Source organism: Hemicordylus capensis, chromosome 3 (genome assembly GCF_027244095.1).
Source record: "Hemicordylus capensis ecotype Gifberg chromosome 3, rHemCap1.1.pri, whole genome shotgun sequence".
NCBI classification, from domain to species: Eukaryota; Metazoa; Chordata; class Lepidosauria; order Squamata; family Cordylidae; genus Hemicordylus; species Hemicordylus capensis.
The window spans coordinates 242,462,441-242,484,950 of record NC_069659.1 but is presented as its reverse complement, the minus strand read 5'-3'; the positions used below and the strand labels follow the sequence as shown (position 1 = coordinate 242,484,950).

The following is a 22,510-nucleotide window of genomic DNA, read 5'->3' as shown; positions in this document are numbered from 1 at the left end:
TGTAGCACCCCCACCCCACCCGGGCCCCATCCATGAGAGATCGTAGGGTATCTGCCTAGTGTGTCTGCCTGTTTTGTCTGGCCTTAAATGTGGACTGCTTGTGGGATAATGCGATGTCAAATGCACAATTCCCAAAGGGTCATGGCTAAGCCTAGGAGGCTTCTGGAGCCCATTCTACGCTGTCTATAGATATAGGCATTGGCCATTGTATTGTTTGAATTGTCACTAAAGTTCCGGCTATGATAGGAAGGAAGCATTTTAGCACTTTAAACACAACAAGGAGCTCCAGTTTGTGTGTTTGGTCTTCTCTAGCACTTGCCAGTGTCCCTTTAATATAATAGTCTCACATGTGCACTCCCCATCCCCGTTCAAAGGCGAGGAACTGAAGAGTGAAAAGGGCTTCCTGTTGACAGCTGATGTGGAAGTATACACCAGTGCAGCAAAGTGCAGGCATGTGTTTTGTGAGTCTGTGAGGGCTAAAACTGTTCATAAGCCATCTTTGAAGGGTGTGTGAGCGTGGGGCACAACTTACATGGCAGCCGCCAAATGGTCTAGGAGGGGCTGGCCATGTGTGATACACCCTGTATCACCAGGGTGGTGAGTGTGTAGAGTCTTGCTTCTGGCAAGAAGATTCAAATTCACTTGGAGTCCAAGATTATGCCAAGGAATTGGATGTGCTTTGTAGAGTAAAGTTGTCACTTTCAATAATTGATTTGCAATCCCAAAGTCTCCAGAAATGTAACCATTTCTCTGACTGCTGCAGAAGTCATTCTTGGCGATTCTGCTGCTATTAACCAATCATCAAGTTATGGGAAGATTTGGAAATCGGCCTCTTGAAGATTGGCTATCACTGGGGTCACACACTTGGTGAAAATCCTGGGAGCTGAAACCAATCTGAAGGGAAAAGCCCTGAACTGGTAGGCATGTGGTCTTATTTGGAAACAGAAATTTCCAATGTTGGGGTTTGATAGAGATGCAATAATACACGTTCTTAGGTCTAAGGATGCCATGGGATGAATCATGGGTATCGTGATCATACAGAAGCATTTGTAAACTATGTATTTGTTTAGTTTCCTTAAGTCTAGGATGGGGTGCAGGCTGCCAACTGTCTTTGGAATTGAGAAGTACGGGAAGTAGAACCCTTGTGGTGAGAGGTCCAGAGAACTCTTTCTATGTTTCTTTACCCAAAAGGCTTGCGACTTCCTCCATGAGGATTCTTAAAGGGTATTGGACAATTTTCTATGAGAAAGGTGGTATTTCTGTGAATTCTAGGATGTATCCCATTTGCATTGTAATGGGGACCAAATTGTCAGAAGTTATGCATTCCCAAGAAGGTATGTATGGGGTTAAATGGGTTCCTATGGCCAGAATGGGAAAGTCCTTGTTTCTTAGAGTAAGAGGATGATCTTTGCTTTTGCTAAAGTGTTTGGGTCATAGGATTGTTTGTTTGTAGGGAAATAGTGCTATGGATGAAAGGACTGTTCAGGTTTGCCAAGCGAATTGGTAGCGTGGCCATTTGTTCTGCTTTAAAGGTCGAGAAGTGGTTGACTGGTAGTTCATGGAGCGGGCTATACTCTAATTTCTGGAGGATCTCATCTGTTTAGACCCCAAAGAGGGCCTGTCTCCCAAAAGGAGAAGTCCTCTAATCTAAAGCATGCTTCAAAAAACATGAGACCTGACAATCTTAGCCAAGTATGCCTGTGTATAGCTGTCAAAGTAGCCATAACCTTGGGGTGTGCATTCAGTAGAGTGTCTGGTGGAGTAAAGTTCTTGCTTGGCTGGTTGTGCAGCCCCTTTAAGGAACACCTTGGCTGGGACTCTCTTGTCCTGTGGTAGGAGACCCAGAAAGAGGGTTATCTTCCCCCAAAGACAATGATTGCAGCATTGATTATAAGCCTGATAGTTGGCTATCTTTAGATGTAGGGCTGCTGCCGAGTACCAAACATGTCCAGATTTCTGCCCCTTTGTCACATGGATTGGAGATAGATTTTCCTTTGGATCTGGTCAGTGAAGCTTCTACAACCACTGCATTTGGTGTAGGGTGCTTGTGTTGGAAAAGCAGATGAATCACTCTCTGTTTGCACTCTATAAAAATTATGTAATCACTTGGTAGGTTGGGGCAGAGAAGGTTTCTCACAGTTTTTTACTATCTCCATAAGAACAGAATTCATGGGCAAGGAGGTGGTGTCATGGCTCAGACCTCTGAGTCAGAAGAGTCAGAGGAGGAGCAGGAGGACTTGGCTGTGAGAACCAACTCAGAAGCTGAGCTGGAACGGCAGCAGACGGGGGAATCTGGACAGCTGACAGAGATGAGGGCTGAGGAGACTGATCAGGAGGAAGCTGGAGTTTCAACTGTGTTAAGAAGACATCTCAAGAGAAAGGCTCAGTGGAAGACATGCAGGCGCAAGATCTCACAGGAGAGGAAATAGAAATGCTGAGTTAGGAAAGCCTAATTGGCTGCCAGTTATCTCAAGGCCTATATCAAGCAGACGCTGTTCCTGAGACAGTACTGTCAGCAATGTTGTTTTCCGCAGTGTTCCTCGTACTTTAATTGTTCAACCTTCCTTGTTTCAGCCTGTCCTTGTTCTGTTCCTTCCTTGCTCCTTTATTTCAGTTATCGTAGAGGGGGACACCTAGCTTAGTTTTAAAGGACTTTATTTTGGCTTATACTACTTTATCTTTGAGAGTCTTTTTTTTGTTTTGGTTCGTGCTCCTAAGCTGCTACTCTTATCTATAGAATTTCCATCGTGACTCGCAGAAGTGGAGCTGGAGGAATTGTAAATCCTGTCAGGTCAGCTGTGCCAACAGATTTACAACAGGTAAGGACTCAAGGCATCTACATCTATGAGGCCAAAGAGCTTATCTATGTCTCCCTTCTGCTGTTGGTCCAACTGCACTCCTAGGGCAGAAGCCATTCTGGCTATGTAGTCAGAATATAATTGCAGTTCTTCTGACAGTGAAACAGGCTTTGGGTCTGTCAATAGCTCTAAAGGTGAAGATCCTGTAGAAGCAAACTTTGAGTGAGAATAGTGTTGCTCTTCCTCCTCTGAGTCATCCCTGTCAGAATTGACTGTCCCTGGAATCTGGGTCCTCTGGGGCTTAAGGATTTGGAGGATGCTCTGGTGGTTTAGATGGACCTGGCGTAGGTTGATTGGGTGGTGGCAGAGGCACAGTGGAGCCCATGGCTGATGGATGTGGCTTGTGGGACCATGTGAAAACCTTGGTTTGCTGCCTTCCCTGCGTGTGCCCTGTGGCACTTCTGGATATTGAGTTCTACACAGGCTATCCATATGTTCTGGAGAACAATAGGGATGTGTGAATCAATTCAGGTACAAATTGATTTGTACCCAAAGCTAGCTCATTTGGGTGATTTGGAGACAGAACAAAATAGCCCCTGTAGTCAATCGGCTAGATTCGGGGCCAAATCAAATTGCGCCAGATTCAATTCGAATATATTCAAAATTCGGATTCCTCCTATAATCCCCCCAGATTCCCAGCTTTCATTTTTTAAAAAAAGCTAAGCTCTAACCTTTGTTGAAGTGGAGTTATGGAGCAAAATGTATGGTAACTATTTTTCAAGTGTTTGGATTCTTTGGTGTATAATAACTTTTCCTCAGTGAATCCCTATGAGGATTCATTACACACCTTAATTTCTTCAATTCATTTTGACTGTCTTTGGACAGTGCCAACTGTCAACTGCCAACTACACCCCCTCCCACCCGCAAGGTAGTGTGGTACTACTCAGCTTATGTTCTAGGATTTTTTTCCAAGTGTTTAGACTCGTAGGTGTTTAATAACCTTTCCTCATAATGAATCCCTATGATGATTCATTACACATCCATATTTGGTGCCCCTAGGATCTTTATAAGTGATCTGAATCGATCCAAATCCAAATCAAATAAAAATAGAATCTGGGGTGATTTGGGGGGACAGATTTGGACACAAAACAAATCAGGGGTGATTTGATTCAGTCACAAATCGAATCAAACAAATCAATTCAAGCATATCCCTAAACAACAAGACCAATATCTTGAGATATAGCTGTGATGTATTGCATAGGACTGGTACCTCTCCAGATACTGGTTGTAGTGGCCCTTGTATGAGCCTCTTCTGTCACCTTCTTCCTCTCTGTATCGATAATCCCTTCGATATCAATTGCCTGTATGCCAGTCTCTATGCCGTGAGTAATACGGATCTGGTTGGTAGCAGTCCAAGTACATCGAATCTGTGGGTGAACAGTCCCTAGGCATATTGTTCATACTGATCCCTGTATCTATCCAGTTCTCAGGTTCAATCTCTTCCAAACCCTTACTCCCCACTCCAGTGAGTATAGTATGTCCTCAAATCAGGCAATGGTCTAACCAGCTGTGTTAAATCTTTGGGATCCAAATGTTTGCTCAGTTCTGAAGGGTCTGGAGAATGTGGCCAGGTGGCGTGATGCTCTGGAGAATTCTCTGAGTCTGATGCTACACTTGGTACCGAGACTGGTGACTAAGGGTGTGTTGGAGATGGCAGGTTCAATCCACCTGCTTTTGTTATCAATGGAGAAGGTAGGTTCGGTCCCAGGCCAGCATCCTGAGGCGTTGTCAGAGGAAGGTCTGTCAGGCACGTGGAATTTGACTCCAGGCACAGAGGACTCTTTTTCTTCTTTGGTTTAAGAGAAACTGCAGTAGTGTCCAATGGATGCTTCCGCTTTGGTGTGTGAGAAAGGTGTTGTCCTGTCCTGCCAGCAATAGTAGTTGTAGCCCCTTTTACAATGAAGCAGCTGGTGCAGGTATGGCTGCTGGATGAGTGACTGGTGTGGGTGCAGAGGATTAAGCTGTTGGAGTAGAGATCAGTATGCTCAGTGTTGGGCAAAGGATCCTCACATGGTACTGATGCTGATGGATTTTGGCAAATGCAGTGTTGCCAAGTCTGGGGACAGGATTTGAGATCCAAAGGAGTATCAGCAGTTCAAGATAACATAATTGAGCCCTCTCGAAGCCACAAGTTGTTGTGAAGGACTGGGGCCTTGCTCCCACAAAGCTGAACAAAAGCAAGACTCTTTGTTCTTTCTGGCCTGCTTGGTGAATTTCTGGCAATGGAAGCAAGTCTTGACTACATGTGCCTCTCTGAGGAGAAAAAGGCACTTGCTGTGTGCATCTGAAGATGGTAGTTTGGTCCCGCAATGGGCGCACTTCTCGAAGACTACCTTACTCGTCATATGACAATGAAGATATAGTCAAGTCTCCCTCCCCAGCTGGGGAAAGGGAGGAAAATAACCGGGGGGCAAATCAAATTAAAATGTCAAATAAATAGAAGAAACAGATGGATAGAAGCAAGAGGGAATAAACTAAAGGATTAAAAAAACCCCAACTTGTGGAAGCTCAGAGAGTGTCCCAACAATGTCGACTGAAGCACGGATGATGGAGGACTGAGGGAAAGAGGAGCGATTGGTTTAGTGTTCTACACTAAAAATACCAATGATTGGCTCATTAATATCTTAAGATGATGGCTTTTGAATCATGTTCTTGGACATTCTGGGATGCCTTGCAAGCCATAGCTCAGTGATAGAGTACATACACCACATGTAGAAGAGTCCATGCTCAAACCCTGGCATCTCCAGGCAAGCTGGAATGCCATTTGATTTAAACACTAGTGAGTCGCTGCCAGACAAAGTTGACAATACAGAGCTAGTTGGACCAGTGGATGTGAAATGAGTTTCTTGAAGGCAGAAAGTCTGAAAAGCTATATCCTAGAACTTATCCATTTCCCTTCGTTTTCTTGGTGTGCGAGAAAGCTTTAAATACATGTGTCAAGAATTTAGCTCTGTCGCAAAAAAGGTCATTCTGGATCAGATGTGAAAAAGTAATTCAGGATAGTACCATTCTGAAGGCACTTAGTGCCCATCTCTGAAGCTAAACAGAGCTTAGCAGGACCCAGACTGGCTGCCAAACCAGCCCTATTTGAACATTCAAAGAAAAGCGCTGCTCACCATTACAGGGCTTCCCTCTTCACACAAACCACACTGTAATTATGAGAAGTGAGATGCAGGTGGTGTGTCACAGCACCCGGGACTGTTTTGGTGCCTGTAACTGTGCATGACACTTTTCTTTAAATGTTCGAATAGGGCTCCTGAGATTCTGAAGTGAAAGGCAGGCTACCAGTCAGGGATGTTAGTTTCATGCATCACTGCAAATAATTGATTATATTGCATCTGACTCCTGAAAAAGCTTATTTTAATGTCATTTCCAATATAGTACAAATGGTTCAGGTAGCAAAGGAAATACTATCTCCAGTATTCCAAGTCTCTTCCTACTTTTACCTTTTACAAAGTATTTTGCAAATTGAAGCACATTCAAGTCCATGTAATCAGCTTTCTTACCTCTTTAAAACACTCTAATCACACTGTCATACTGACAGTCAAGGGTAGCCAAGAAAACAGTAAGCAACCAGTCTGATAAAATGACTCATTAATACCTACTGTCAAAAGGCAAACCTATAAAATAAATACTCATTTTACACCCAACTAGATAACCAGTAGAAAAAGAATGAACAGTACAAAGGAAATGGAGAGAAGATTCTCCTCTGTCCTATCAAGAAGATAAACGTACCTACCCAGTATGGGGCCGACCATCTGCTAACAGAAACAGCAGGAAATGGAAATACTCACGTTTCCCTTGACCATATGGATTAATGTTCTAATTGATAGAATACGCTAAATTAACTATAGTACTCACTCTTTAGACCCTACCACCTTCCCCGACTCTGGTAATATTTTGTAATATTCTCCTGCTTAAAGAGTTGCATAGGGATAACCGTGAGTCACAGTCTTATATTAAATCATAATTAGTGGTTATCAAGGTCACCAAAAAGTCCAATGAGATATGCAGTGACATGGCAGAGACGCATGGCACAGGACTACTCATTCAGTTTGCCATTGATTGAGTTCTCAATTAGTAATTCTGGATTCAATCTACCATGGAATTTCTTCTTTAAAATCTCTCTTCCGTTCTCCTGCATGCAAGAGCATTGAATTAGATACATAATTTGGTAGCATAAGTATACCAATGACACCAAATACAATTGCTTTCCCCTTTAAACTGGGTCCATACGCCACAATCACAGCACTTGCCCAGTGCCCGATGTGAGGAAACAATGTGGGGAAACAAATTGTAACTGAATCCTGAAAACACCAAAGAAATGCTTGAAAGAGCCAGTTGTTGCAGAGTGCCTAACACTGGCAGATCTAGACAACAGCAAGCATCAATCAGCATCAGCACTACCAGATCTAAACAGCAAGCACTACCATCCATTGTCTTTTGGGGACTAACCAGAATTTATTAAATTCTGCACAGAATGGAGGCTGCACACCTTAAAGACCACCTCCTTCCTGTTGCAATCTTTTATCTGACAAGAGCGTCCTGTGCATTACTCCATCAGTGAACCATCTATATGGTAATGTACAGAAAGTCTCACAACTGTAGGATTCAATTCTGGAGACTTGCCAAACTATGTAGTGAAGCATTTTACTCAAGAGTATCCTTGTTTAGGTTAGCTTATCGTAACTCGAATTAAATTGATTAGGACTCTTAAGTTTAGTATATCTGATCTGCAAGTACTTTATTAGGATTCGGGCAGATCTATAATTGAGCAATCATGTGCTCTGCACATAGGCCACCTGAGCTGGGGGGGCTCTACATTTCACCTGCTCCTAAAATCCATGGGAGCCCCTCTCCCCACTGAGCAGCCAGGGGTGGGGGTGGGGCGCTTTAGCAAGCCAACAAAATTCTAGACATGGGCTGTCATCACTATTCCTACTCTAGTGAATATAATTAATCCAGAGCTCTTTGAATGGGGCAAGTCAGAAATTTGTCAGGTTTATACCAAAACCTGCATTAAAAAAGGGGAAATGAGAAGGAAACACATCAAAGACATAATCAGTGAGAGACTTCTGCAAAAGGAACTAAGGTATCAATGGAGTGTCATACTCTCCCAGAGGGCAGTTGTAACCCATCACCTGAACTATCCACTAGACAGGAACAGAATATTTTCTTGTTTCAACTATAACAAAATGGTTAAGATATAAAATGTTCTTGTTGGGAGAATATTAGTGAATACAGCTTTAAGGAAGACATTAAGCTACAACAAACCCCAAATGTACCAGATTTGCCTTTGTTTTATCAAAATAAATGACCTCAGCTTCCATGGAACAAGCAACATCAGTAAATAACCAGGTTTACTCATGAGAAAGGAAGGAGGATTGCAGCACTTGCTAAAACTGTGGTAACCCCCAAACCACATTTTCATCAGCTTCATACCACACAGTTACAAGTGACATCACAGAACCGTTAATAAAAATGCAACCATGTTCCAACACCACTTCTGACAAGCAATTTTGGATTTAAGGTAAATATTCAAATTTTCTCTAAGGGGATCCCTGAACCAACCTGAGGAGGGTTGGGGGAAGCAGGGTGGACATACCCCACTTTATAAAGCAGACCACCTCACTCTGACCTAAGCAAAATGCAGGTTTATGTTGTTCTGATCTATTAGACAAAGATACATTCATGTATTTATTTTAATGATATATGAACAGTAGTGACTTCAGTTAGGTGTCATGGGCTCAGTGGAGTTTGAAGGCAAGGCTTGGCCTGGCCCAAGACAAAAGTTTCAAGAGATCTATCTTGTTTTTACATTTATAGGCTTTGAATACTGAAATTGTCCATATAAATTAAACAGATTGCATGTGTGAAACTGAGTTTTATACAAGCACTGTGAACATGGTAGAAACCAAGAGGAGACTTGCCAAACCATAGAGTAGTTAGTTTTAGTTTTGTTTTTGTACACACTTCCTCTATTTCGACAAAGCAACTATCTTCATTGTTGTGCTGGTCCAACAAAAAAATTGAGAGGCAAGACAGAAATGCTTATCTGTATTCAAAATTAGGTAGCATATCTTTGAACAAACTCTGAGGCTGTGCTTACACCTTCCAAAGCTACTACTCCAGAGTAGCAAACCGCAAGGAGTTGAGAGGCACTTTTATTCGCTGAAAAAAGTAACATTGCAGTAAGACTCCACATTGCTTCTGTGCAGAACCCAGTATCATCTCTGCAGGGTAGTACTATAAAAGTTCAATTAAGTGTGCGTACTTGATAAATAATGGCCAAATGTATGGCTAAATTGAACCGTTATTGCAATTGTGGACAGAGTCCTTACATGGCAATCCTTGTTAAAATGTGCTGGAAAGCAAATCAAGCAATCGTTACAATGCTGGAAGGCAGCACTTCATGAAAGCACAATCTTGAATGTACATAATTTTGAATGTACATAAGTGTACATAGTCTATAAGTATATATAAATAGCTGCTCAGAAGTTGGCATCAGGTGAAAGATGGACAGACAGAGATCCAAGAACTATACCCAATGCAACAAAACACTAAGCCTTAATTTAAAAAAAAAAAAAAAAGACAGCACCACCACCACCCTGCCAGACTGTTGCTGCTGCTCTGATAGTATTTAGAAGACTACTGAGCAGAAAGGCATGCGCCTCACCCCTAAGCACCTGTGCAGTAGCATGCCAGTACTAGCTAAGGGTTGGAGCAGCAGCAACTGAAGTCCTTCTCCATGTTCCAGAACAAGGCTGCACAACATTGGCCATCCATTTGTTGGAGAGAGAACATCCCCCATAATCCCTAGGAATGATGGGACTAGTAGTCCAACAGCAGCTCAGAGAGCTGAATTTGTGTTTCCCTGCTCTAGAAGGTTCTACATTGTGGTCTAAGCATACTGTCATTATGTTAGACTGCACAGAGTTCACAATGAAACATTCCAAGCAACCAGGGAAACCAACGATAAAAGAGAACATGATGCATAGCCTAATACCAGAGCTGTTTCCCTTCCACCAGGGCTGCTGCATACGTAAAACTAGCTCTGAAGTTGCACAAGAGTGCGGGTGCACAATGACTCAAAAGCAGTCTTTACTGTGCAACAGATCTTCCACTGAAGTGCTATTACACAATTTCAGAGCTGTTGCGCAACTACGCTCTTGCACAACTCTACTGGGGCTGGATTTTACATGAGCAGCAGCCTGCCTGGAAGGGATATGCTAGCATTAAGCTGTACATCTAGTTGGCCAACTACCATAAGTCTACTGGAAATAAAAAAACTTTTCAGAATGTAACCAACTATTAGCATTGCATGGGTACAGTAAAGCTGTGACAAACCAGTACACATATGAAGTAATGTCTCAAATATCACTCCAGAATGTGTTTCTGAGTAATAATGAAAATCAAATTTTAATGAAGTTAAAAGTATACCCCATTTTCTTCCTTATTCATGCCAGGTTCAAAAGCTTGGTTATAGTTTAGAAAATATATTTAGAAATATTTAAAGCAAGAAATACTCCAGTAGGATTCAGGATTGTGCATCACAACATGGAGAAAAGCTGAGATTTTAATGCAGCACAAAAAACTTGACTTTCAAGTTTTCATTTCAGGTACATTTGGAATGGTTAGAATAGGAAGAGATCTAGTATATCCATTTACACCCTTCCATGGTTATCTGTTCAACCATATATTGGGTGCTTAGCAATTGTTGAAAGCTAAGAACTTGGTACAAAGAAACATAAAATCAGGGCACATAGAAACACATACACACCTGATATATTGGTTTAACAATTTAAGGTATGGGGGTGGGGGAACAGCAATGCCATTTAAATTGGGCAACTTTAACAGAAAGCTTTTGTCACACTTTATATAAACGGCAAAGTGACAGACTGTCCATTTAAGACTTGTACAAAATGTTTTGGGCACATTAAATACTTCAAGGAAACAAGCATTAAAAATCCTCCTTGGCTGATGAGAAATCTCAAGTATCTCTGAAATGATCGATCTGTAAATTTAATGAAAACATTCCAATTTCTAATGTAAGTTAAGTTACCAAATGCAAATACTAGTTTCTGGTGGTAATAGAAAGTTATTTGAATGCTCTACCATTTAACCCTATCCCAGATGTTTCAGTCTGATATATTCATGCTGGTCATTTATCATGAAAGACATCCAACATGTAAAGATCCCATGTTAGATTGTAAACAAACAAAAGTAGCAGTTGCTCTAGAACTGCATAGATACAAGGACCTGTGCCTTATATACTAAGCCAGTACTATTCCCCTGACTAGTAGCTACTCTCCAAGGTCTCAGGCACGTTTTGCTCAACCTTGTGACTCAAGCTTCTTTTGAAATGTAATCCTTCGTTTGAAAGATACACCATGGGTCTAACCTAAAACAGGCAAAGCTCAAGCTTACTCTCAGAGATATGCCTTCTCCTTTGCACCAGAAATCAAGCATTTCATCATGCTGATGTTAAAAAATGAGTAGATTCAAGAATACAGTGTGCAGTCAAATTCATATACCAGTCATTTGAAAGTATTGATTACATTCTCATTTCAAGCAAGTTTATTTTTAAAATCCAATCTTCAATTGTCAAAATCCCACCAATACCTTCAGATAATTTAATTTGAATTTTCTAAAACTGAAGAGTTTTTTTAAAAAAAGATTTGTCTTTAAAAGTGCTCCTCTCCAGTAAGCAATCTTCATGCTTGTAATCACATGTGCTTTTCATTATTCTATGGAAACATATTAGCCGTTTCATTCAATGTACTTCCATATAATAATACACCCCACACAGTGACAAGGATGAGACTTTAATCAGTTTTAAGTGGAGTTTTAACACTAAGATAAAGGGCTGTTAAACACAATAACAAACGGACATCTGATTTGCATGAGACATTATCCTGTACATGTCGTTTTTTTGTTTTGTGTATCCTCGGTGCATAGCATTACACACAGAGCCACTGCTGCACAGCACAATAGTATCTGAAGAGGCTGAATCAGAATAAGGCTGCTTAACAATTTTAGAGAGAGAAAGAGAGAGTGTGTGTGTGCGCGCGCGTGTACACACAAACACACACACACTATATGAAAAACAGACTGAGAATTTTGAACTGGCAGAGTAGAGAAGCAGCTCTACTGAACACTGCAGTTAAAGCCTCCTTTTAGTGCACAGTTCCACCCCCTTCCATCTGCATGCATGACACATTAACAGTTAAAATACTGTTAGGTAAACGAGGCACTTTGTGGCAACCACGGGCATCGTTAAACATATTGCACGTTTGCTAGAATTTAAACATGGAACTGCACACTGGCACCCTATTTACTTCTTAAAGCTGAAAACAATTGATGCTGCATGTAAACATCCCTTCAGTTTACAACTTGTGCCACAGCAAAGAACTTTGATGCTATTTTATACAACTGCCCTTTAACTACTGTGACAAACTATTTTAAATGGGGCTACAGATGACTAGGGATGGCTCAGGGACTAACAGTAAGCTCCTGACAAAGTGATGCCTTCAAGTAATTTCAGACATGTAAGCTGCTGCACATCCAAGAATTTAAGCACACAGTCCAGAAACTCAAGAAATTACCTACAAGAATTCATTTTCAAGCTAATGATGAATACTGTCATAAATAAAAGTTTTAATCAGTAATTCTTGCCATGTTCTACAGGGATGGTAACTGAAATGAAGTGAAGGAGAGTATGCGCGCACGCGTGTGTGTGTATGAATGATGCCATTTTTTCTTCAATGACTATACCATAAAAACGTATGCAGGGCATCTCAGAACCACCAACACATTCAAAATCCAAACCCTCATTCAGACCTTCACATTCCAAAGGAAGCACAGTGCAAAAGGCCATGAAACTATTTCCAATTTGGCCCTCCCATGTTACACAGTAGAACTGTACAAGATGAAGTTCTAACACACCGAACACTGTCAACATCCAAATATGTTAGAGCACAAACTTTAGTCTGCTAATGTGGCTTTCAAACTGTTTAACACAAACCAAGATCCATATAAGTCACAGGAGAAAACTCAAAGTTGATTCAGTAGGCGCCTCTTGCCAATCAGTTTCATCTATGGGATCTTAGAAGTGGATCAAACTTCAGAAGCCTGAACATTAGCTTTGTAAAAAGTTTACATAATGGATGAATGCTATGATCCTGTGCAGCTACATGCAAAATCCCATGAACATTCATAGAGTTATAGGCATGCAACTATGCACAGGATTAGAAAAGGGAACAAAATTCACCATTGAATGCAGTATGTTGCCCATTTGATCAGTATTTAGCCTGAACTGCCTCAGCTAGTTACCATTTATACTTTCATTATGAATTAATGCTAATGAACAAAGTGTGGTGGCTTGCAGACTCAGAAGGACCACCAGTAATGTAGGAAGTTCTAGGTCCCAATTTCTGCCCAATGCAACATCTCCCCCACCCACCCCACACTTGGCAGACAGCAGCAGCAACTCCACTCCTCCACTTCATTCCACCAATCCTTGGAGGAAATGCTTTTGATTATCCTCCCACCAGCCAATGGCTTTCCCCCTCAAAGGCTCCTGTGTTATCACAGAAGCCTGGGAAGAAGTTCATCAGCTGGAAAGCGCAGGACAAGGAAAAGCTGCTATGCAAGCTGCATATACAGATAATCCAACAATTATGCAGTGACTCTTTTTTCATCCCTGTATACTCAACTCATGCAGCAGACTCCTCCACATGGAAGGGGTCCCAGGTGAGCCCTTGTGTAGACACAGGCCTTCGCCCAACTTGACTCCTCTTGTGGCACCAGCCCTGCCACTAATAAATCAATGGGATTTAAGTTCAAAATGGCAGTTCCAAATGTTTCCAAGACAAGGGTATTTTTGCAACTTGGTTTTAGTAAAAAATTCCTCTTATGTTTATCATCCACAGCTGAGGGCATGTCAGTCACACACAAACAACTGTGTAAACCCATTTCCAATAGCCTCCACATTTGTATGGTTAAGTCATTGTTACTGTTTTTCACATATAACCACATTGTTTCATATCCCTTCATTTGTAAATCTTTTAAGATGGTACGGAAGGTTCATTCCTGTATCCCTAATACAGAACCACTCCCTCTAGCTGCCTTTTCTAGCACCATTATGCTTTTTAAAAAATGCACAAACAAGCAAGTGACAGCGGCAATTCCTCAAATGTCCAGGATTTATTACTGTAGCATGCTAAAGAGGCGCATGTAAGTAAGCTGGAAATGGTACACAGTCCAGGGTCCAGCACAACACATTCCTTTCTGAGCTTCTCTTTTGACTCGCCTACCCATGTTACATGCATTCAAATGTAGTAAAACCCGTTACTTCTCCGAGCCAACTGCAGACTTATCTGTTGCCACATAAGTGCAAAGAAAGGGGCAGGATGTGAACCTGTGTATTAGAAAGAGCTTTACAGTAACTTCAGTTGGTGACAGAACACAAAAGGAAATTCCTACGTATACACATCAGATCTGTCTCCACTTTTATAAAACTGGAATCAAATGGGAAAGTGCCATCTGTATTTTCCTAATTGAAATTTAAATGTCCTCTTGACACAAAAAGGTATATACATAACATAGCTACGTAACCTTTTTTTCAACTGGAGAACAAGTGTCAAGCCCAGTGGCTTTATAGAGCAAATTAGATTGGTCAGGAAAAGAACTGTTCCTACAACTGATAATTGTCACAATGTCCTATTGCCATTTCAAAAGGTCCATAATTCAGTTTATTCAAGTTTTCTTCTTTGTGGTATTTTTTTCCCCAAATAAAAAAAATTCAGACTTTTGTAATCTGTGTATGCTGATCTTCATCAAAAGGTTCATTCTCTGGATCAGAGTCAGTGGTGTCAGAATACCTATAATGATCAGGTTCATTATCACTAACGTCCGGTGTTACTGAAGTTGAGCTGCTAGCCTCAGGGTTTGATGGCTCTTCTACCGTTTTTGTGAAAAATAGCTTCACCTAGAAAGAGACAAAGTAAGTACATATCTGCTTGGAAAAGAAGAGCCAGGTTTTTACATATTGCCTGCTGCTGTTATGAGTGGAAAGTGAATGCTAGAATTGGATACCACATTGTTTCTTTACATAATATTTAAAGTAAGTAAATGTATTACAATCGTTACATTAAAGATTACCACCCAGGCACTAAGACTACACAGAAACTCCTAAACATGCAGCATATTATTTATGTGCTCTGTATATTTAGATACTTCACTTTTTATTTAAAATTGTTTTTCTTCTGACCGATATTAGGTTCCAGACATTATCTATCAATGGAATAGCAAACTCACTGAAATCTTTTAACAAACCCCATGAGAGCACTACTACACTCTAAATATAGATACAGAAAATACAAATGCAAGAAAGGGCTTGCACAAATGCACAAATCAGTGCTTCAGCAGGCTGAATGTGCAAAACTCAGTTCAATACAAAATTAGTTTTTACATCTGAACATCTTATTCTAACTGGCATTGCTTTCTTGCTTGTCAAGAATTTATCCTTCAAGTATACCAGCAGTTCCCAATCTGTGGTACTCCAGGTGTTGCTAAACTACAACTCCCATCATCCCCAGCCACAATAAATTGTAGCTGAGGATAATGGGAGTTATAGTTCAGCAACATCTGGAGTACCACAGGTTGGGAACCCCTGAAGTATACAATAAATGACCCCCAATTTAACATGCACAGCATATTCTAAGTCACTGCATGCACTTCAAGGTCCACTATTTGCTGCCATTTATTATACTTACTTTAAAGTTTGGAGAGAAGTAACGATTTGCCTTGTCTTTATTTGCCTTGTCTAAATCATTTTTTGTTAGTGTAAGTATTAGATATTCCTTGTCATTATCCGCACGTTCTGTACTGCAAATACCATCCAGTTCCTGATCTCCAAGAAGACTTCCATTTTCTACTTTGTCAGAATTTTCTTCTGGTCCTGGTATGAAGAATGTATTTACCCAAAAATGAAACATTTTGTCCTAAAGATGAAAAATAAAGAGGGGTTTTTCCTTCAACATAATACAGACACAGGGCAATTCATATATAATTAGTAGTTACTTGTCATATAATGCACAAAACACAGAAAGAAAGAATTTTGGAGAAGGGCTTGTGGTACAAAGAACACCAACAAAAGGAAGTATCTTTACACATCGCACATAATTAATCTAGCAATTCTCCTTTAAAGGGGGTTTAGGAAAATTCATGGAGGAGAGGTCCATCAATGGCAACTAGTCTGATGTCTATAGGCCACCTCCAGCCTCAGAGGCAAGTTACCTCTAAATACCAGTGGCAGGGGAGCAACAGCAAGAGAATGGGCATGCCCCCACCTCTTGCCTGTGGGCTTCTCAGAGGTATCTGGTGGGCCATCGCGTGAAAGAGGATGCTGGACTGGATGGGCCTTAGGCCTGATCCAGCAGGGCTGTTCTTATGTTCTTCAGAGACATGGTTGGATAAAAAGGAAGTTATTTAGAGAGTAGTGGGTGTGGAGGGTGGGGGAGTAGTAGTAGTAATAGTCGTTGTTGTTGTTGTTGTCTGAGTTCTTCTCTGGCTCAGATTTTAAGATTGAGCCAGAGAAGAACTCATGGATCATAATGCTCACTCTCCTCTCAAAGAGCTGAAATTAGTTATTCAAGTCTGAAAATTGCAAATTTGGCAGCATCTCTAGAAGCAACTTGAATAGCTGTATCAGCAATCGCTGGAAAACTGCAATTCTCACTTATTCACAACATTTACTATAATGGGGAAATACGATGTCAGGAATACTGGAATTCTCCAATGCTACAGGCAGATCCCATCAGAATTTTTCCTGTTCTAGACTTTGTAGCCTTCTGTAAGAAATTAGATTCTGGCAAACTACAAGGGAAAGAATATCATTTTCATTGTGCAAGATGAACATAGAAAGTTGCCAGATTAGAGCAATATTTTTTAAGCGTCACTCAACTAAAAATTAGATATGGGAGCAGAGAAAAACACAATGTTTGATGAGAGGCCTGTCTTCCTACCCTGCAACATAGAAGGCTTATTTGTTCCTCTGAAGTTAGATAACATGCTCACTGTTTTTGTGGTCTTAAAAGAGAATGACATGAAGTAAGTGAAATGCTTCTACAAGTCCAGATTTACGTTTGCCTGGATAGGCAAAATTTGCTAAAAGGAACACCAAGGCAACTCAGTACTGTTTAAGCTCAGTTTGATAAAGACTTATTTAGCACTACTGTACTTTTCTATCTTAGACAAAGTAGTATTGGTAGTATTTGTAATGGCTAGCAAGAGCCTCTAGAAGCAAGTGCTTTTGCTGACTGATGTACTTGTATGTTTCAAAGAAAGATACTTTTCATGGATAAACTGATTCTTGTAGCCAGTAGGGGGCCTACTTCACCCATTACCCTACTGAAGATTATTTCAACCATGCAGAACAAAAGGAGGGCATGAAAAAGTATAATATCAGAACTATGTTTCTAAAACAGATGTCCAAGTTTAAGACTCACTAAGCAAGGCACATTCACTGATTATTAGTCATGATGTTGCTCTTTTATAAATAGTCCTGTCAACATGAATCCAGGTTATTTTAATACTTGTGAAATTTCAGGTCATTATAGGTTCTAGTTAAACCCTATTTAGTTTTTCTAACCAAGTTAGAAAATTAGGATGTCACAGGAGAAGCAGAATTAAACCAAGCATACTACTATTTGTACAAAAATACAACACTGGAAACCTTTGTTTTAACCCTCTAGACAGAACTGGGCAAACTTGGCCCTGCAGATGTTGTTGAACTCTCATCATACCCAACCACAATTGATTGTGGTTGGGAGATGACTGGAGTTATAGATTCAACAACATCTGGAGGGTCAGGTTTGCCCAGCCCTGCTCTAGACTCATCATTCTCCTCTGGGATTTATGAAAGTGTGTGCACTTTTGATACACACACACAAATGCAATAGTATTCTATAAAACAGTATTCTTCCTTTTCTGCATAAACCAAGATTGTTCAAGTTCCTAAACCAACCTCTCCTACAAGACAAAGGTTATTCTCAACAAAAAATTTAATCAGTTAAGGATTCATGAAGTTTTTTCTTTATAGAAACACACAAAGTACAATTGACTATTTGAATCGTTGTTGTCGTCTGGCTATTTTTTTTCCAGTTTCTACATATATTTGTGTATGTTCACATACAAACATTTTCCTCAACAAATTCTTTTAAATCCCAAAATGGTTTTATTGCATGTTGAGCAGCCCTGGTTTAGAACTTCACAGTTTCCACAATATGCATAGTCCCAGATAACTGGCTCCATACGTGCTACATCTGACATATCGGATTGGCCTGGAAAATTATCAGGTTGAAGATACCACTGTGAGGGTCAGGATCATTACCATCTAAGGACTTCTATGCTACCATCAAGGCAAACACAAACAGGTCAGTCAGTTTCTAGAGCTTTGTAAAGTGAACTTGTAGTGACCAGGCACCCCTCCCTCTAAAGAGTTAACTGGAAATGAACCCCTGTCTTGACTGACAGGCTGGTGAACACCCGGGCTCAGACAATCAGCACACCAGGTGGGTGGGACCTAGAGAGCTGTTGCCAGGAAGAAGGGAGGTCTTTGTTAGAAGAAGCTTAGCTTGAGGTGCACAGGAGGACATGTGGCCATGGAGGTTGGCTGCAGGAAGATAACTGTAAATCCTGGGAAAACAGGATTACAGGAGGCTTGAAGTTCCTGGAGTTTGGCGAGTTCAAGGAAAAGGGAAGTTTAGTCTTGGGAAATGTTTGTTTAGTCAGGCTTTGCATAAGGGATGTTCTGCTTCTTGTGTGTGTGCTCTGCATATTCTGGATACTGTTCTATTATGGTTAACCTGCAACGTAATTGAAATAAGAAACACTAGCCTACGACCAATACACCTATGGTGACTCTATAAACATTTAAGTGTGCATTAAGACAACCTATTTTTGTAACCCTACTAAATATTCTTAACTGTATTTAAAGCTGAGAAAGTCTCAGATGGAAGCAGTTTGTTGTAAATGAATAAAGATGTTTTTTCTTTAGTTTTTTACAAGCCTCTCTGAGTTGGTTTTTAACTCAAGAAAGGGGGGCAGCGGCAAAGGGGGCTTCCTCTGGTGCAAACATATCCTCAAACGTTCAGCAACTATCAGTTTTCTCACCACGTGTAGGCTTGCACGTGGAAGATTTTTGTACTTGTCCAAGAGCCAAATTAAGAGAATTTTTTCTGGGTTATCTCACTCCAAGCCCAGGGAGTTTCTGTAGATAAAGGGGTTGTGGCGGCAGCATTTTGAACCTACAGATATAGAATAGTTTTAGGAGAAGCCCAGCCAGGCAGCTCAGCAGGGATGATTCAGCATTTCTTTCCCTCATGTGAGCCTGCTCTGAGACAAAGGCTGTAATCTGCTACAGAACTGGACTCTGGAACTCTCTGGGAGCTACACCTATTTATCTAGATGACTGCTGATGGCCTAAATGAAATATGAAAGGAGATTGGCCACAGCCATATTTCACCATTACAGCAGCACTTTGGTGTATGGCGCACACAAGGTTCTAACAGGAATGCATCTCACTCAACTTCCTCAGCCAACTCAAATGATTATGGTCCCATTCTTTAAGAAAAAGAAGATGATATGCAGTAAAGATGTGAGCAAAGAAAGCTTCCTTTGAAGACATTATAGAGGTGACAAAGCACTGTACAGCAATATTAATCCAAATATTATAGGGCAGCTTCCTACGAATGCTGAGTCAGACATTGGTCCATCTAGCTCAGCACTAGATTGGCAACAGCCCACTAGGGTTTCAGATGTGAGTTTCTCAGTGCTACCTGAAGATGCCAGGAATGAATCTAGCTGCATGCAAAACAGATGCTCTTCCACTGAGTTATGGCCCCAGCCCTAGCAACCCTGGGCTGCCACAGATTGTATTGTTCACTGCAGTGCAGGAACTGCTTCTGTTCCAGCACAGGCCAAACCTATTGGGCAACGTAGGGCCAATCTTATATTATGAGAGTATTCTTCAGAGGTGCTGCTCAGTTTTAGCAAGAGATTCCAGATAATACTGGATGGCTATTAGTGGGCTTCCTCCCTCCTGCTGCTGTTTCCTGTCACCACTGCATTCCATGTTATCCTGGAGCCCTCCCTGTCCCTCAAGGACAGCTTTAAGGTATTTAACAGGCTGGAAAACCTCATAGCACAAGTGGAGCTCCATCTGCACTTCTCCAGATTTAACCCTTGTCTCATTTGGTTGTTCATTCACATAAAGCAGAGAGTGGAAGTAGAATTTAATTTTAATATTAAGAGGCACAGGTGAGGGGAATGGAATTTTCCTTAGCCTTACCTCCTTGCAGTGTCTTCCTGGGCCAGGCACCTTTTTCCCCAGTTCAGCTCTAGTACTGGAGCTGGGCAAAGGAAACAATGGAGCTCAGGCAACCAAGTGTGGAAAGGTACGGTAAGATCCACTCCCCTTACCTGTACACCCCTTGTTATGCTACTGTTAATCCCAACCCACACTCCTTTAAAATATCAACCAAACAGACTCATGAACCATAAAATGTGCCTGCTGTACCACATCTAGCTTGATCCTTCGACTTTAGTTTATGGAACTGTTGCATTAGCTTCAAACAGTGGTAGCCAGGACCACTTTTCACCAACTGCACCTAGTTAAAAGACTGCAGTCGTTTCAGATTTGGGCTTAGCAACTATCATCATTAATGCCTTCATAACTTCTAAACTACAATAATTGACTTCTTATGGCCAAGGTTGTTTGGACACTTTAGATGCACAATGCATATCCTTGACCGGGACAAGTTACAGAAAACCAAGCAGAATCTACACTGGCTTCATAAAACATTTCAGACATAAATAAAAGTGGGTAAATGGAAAAGAGGTATTCCCCCTCTCCCGCGTTGCTCAAAAAGCAGCGACAGAGGAAGCCCAAATGATTCATGTTTCCACCACAACATTTTGATCGACATCTGCATCCATAGTAGATACATCATAATCAAGCTATGGAGTGAAGAGTTAAATACATTCAGAGCTGGGGAGAGGGGATAGTTCTTTGATTAAGAGACAAACCTTTTTCAACATTTTGTTTTGCTTATGAAAGAATTCCACCTTTATATCACCACACACTGGCAATGGCTGAGGGAATTCAAAGTACATGTATTTGTCTTCACGTCTTGTGGGTCCTGAAGAGGTGTATATCTTTACTTTAAGCTGGTAGACCACAAAATGAGGATCTGTAGGACAGAAATAGTAATGTCACATACACAAAAGGTTTAAGGTTACTATGAAGAACCAGAGTTAAAGGAACATACTGCAAACATGTTAAAAAGCTATTTCCTATCAATATTCGTTATGAATTAATTGTGTTTTAAATATATCAAATATATTGTGTTTTAAATATATCAAAGCTAATAGTTTCCAAGGTATATTCTCAGAACAATTCAGCATTAATTACTGACAATCTTCTGCTGTGGAAGAATGCTCATAGTGAGCTTCATTCTTAGCACAGGTGATTGGCAGCAATATCAGTGGCATTCACTAGAACAGGGCTGCTCAACTTTGGTCCTCCTGCAGATGTTGGCCAGCAACTCCAATAATCCCTGGCTATTGGGGATTATGCAAGCTGTAGTCCAAAAACAGCTGGGGGGGGGCCAAAGTTGAGCAGGGCTACACTAGAACAGTGACAAGCCATCTAGGTACAGAAACTCCTAATAGAGCTGTAAATTGGACAATGCCCCTTCTGTAGTCTCATCCCTAATACCGACAGCCAACAGTGTATACTATCATATGATACCAAAGATGTTAAGTGGCCATGGTCATGAGAAATAGTACCTTGATGGCCTGAACTAATGGCAATCACAGAAAGATCTCACTTTGTCTGGAACCGGTCTAGAGACTCAAGCCAAAGAGAAGCTAGAGACTAAGTCACTCAGAAAATAAGGCTACAATCCAATGGACACTTAGTTAGGATTCAGTCCCACTGAATTCACGGGACTTACTTTTGGCAGAGTGAACATGTATAGGCTCAGACTGTGGAACAGCACAATTGTATACATGAACTAGACTACAAAGGAAAAGCCATTAGAACAACAGAATGTAAACAATGAGACATTTAGGACAACCTATAAATGTATTGGACAAAAGTAACCTCCCACACGAATGCCAAATCTGTAAACATGGGTAGCCTACAATATTATTTGCCAGCATTAATCTGCAAACTATTAAAGCAGTGACCAAGCAGACACTTAAAAAGCTTCTACAGACCTTTCCAGTTTAACACAAAATTCAAAACATTGACTTTCCCAACTGCACATGAAGTAAGTTAATGTTTTCAAAGATCATCAACTGCGGCAGTATACCAGTATGCTGGTATAGCTTGCCCAGAAAGGAGTAGTAAAGAGAATGCTGTGCATAGGTGGCAGCAAGCAGACCTCATTAGAAAAAAACCTTCAGTGTCTTTGTGGAATCAAGTAATGTTCTAGAGATCCTTTCTAGGAGCAGTGTTCTAATTTGTTTCAACTTTAATATAGTAAACTATCTGCATTAATTTCACTGTGGATCTCTTTAAAGCAAAGTGTTTCCATTGTTTTGAATGGTATCACTAATGCCTATCAACAGTTATGCAGCTGCAC

The 22,510-nt window shown here is 40.9% G+C and overlaps 1 protein-coding gene across 1 annotated transcript in view; it reads right to left on the bottom strand.

Moving 5' to 3' along the window:
- Positions 1 to 10,416: 10,416 nt before the first annotated feature.
- PTEN (phosphatase and tensin homolog) overlaps positions 10,417 to 22,510 on the bottom strand; it is an 85,685-nt gene continuing 73,591 nt past the window's right edge. The window contains exons 7-9 of the mRNA XM_053307449.1: positions 20,949 to 21,112; positions 15,635 to 15,862; positions 10,417 to 14,847 (exon numbers count right to left, since the gene is read on the bottom strand). Of these exons, the coding sequence (XP_053163424.1) occupies positions 14,662 to 14,847; positions 15,635 to 15,862; positions 20,949 to 21,112 (578 nt within the window). The 3' untranslated portion in view covers positions 10,417 to 14,661. The remainder of the gene's footprint in view (positions 14,848 to 15,634; positions 15,863 to 20,948; positions 21,113 to 22,510) is intronic.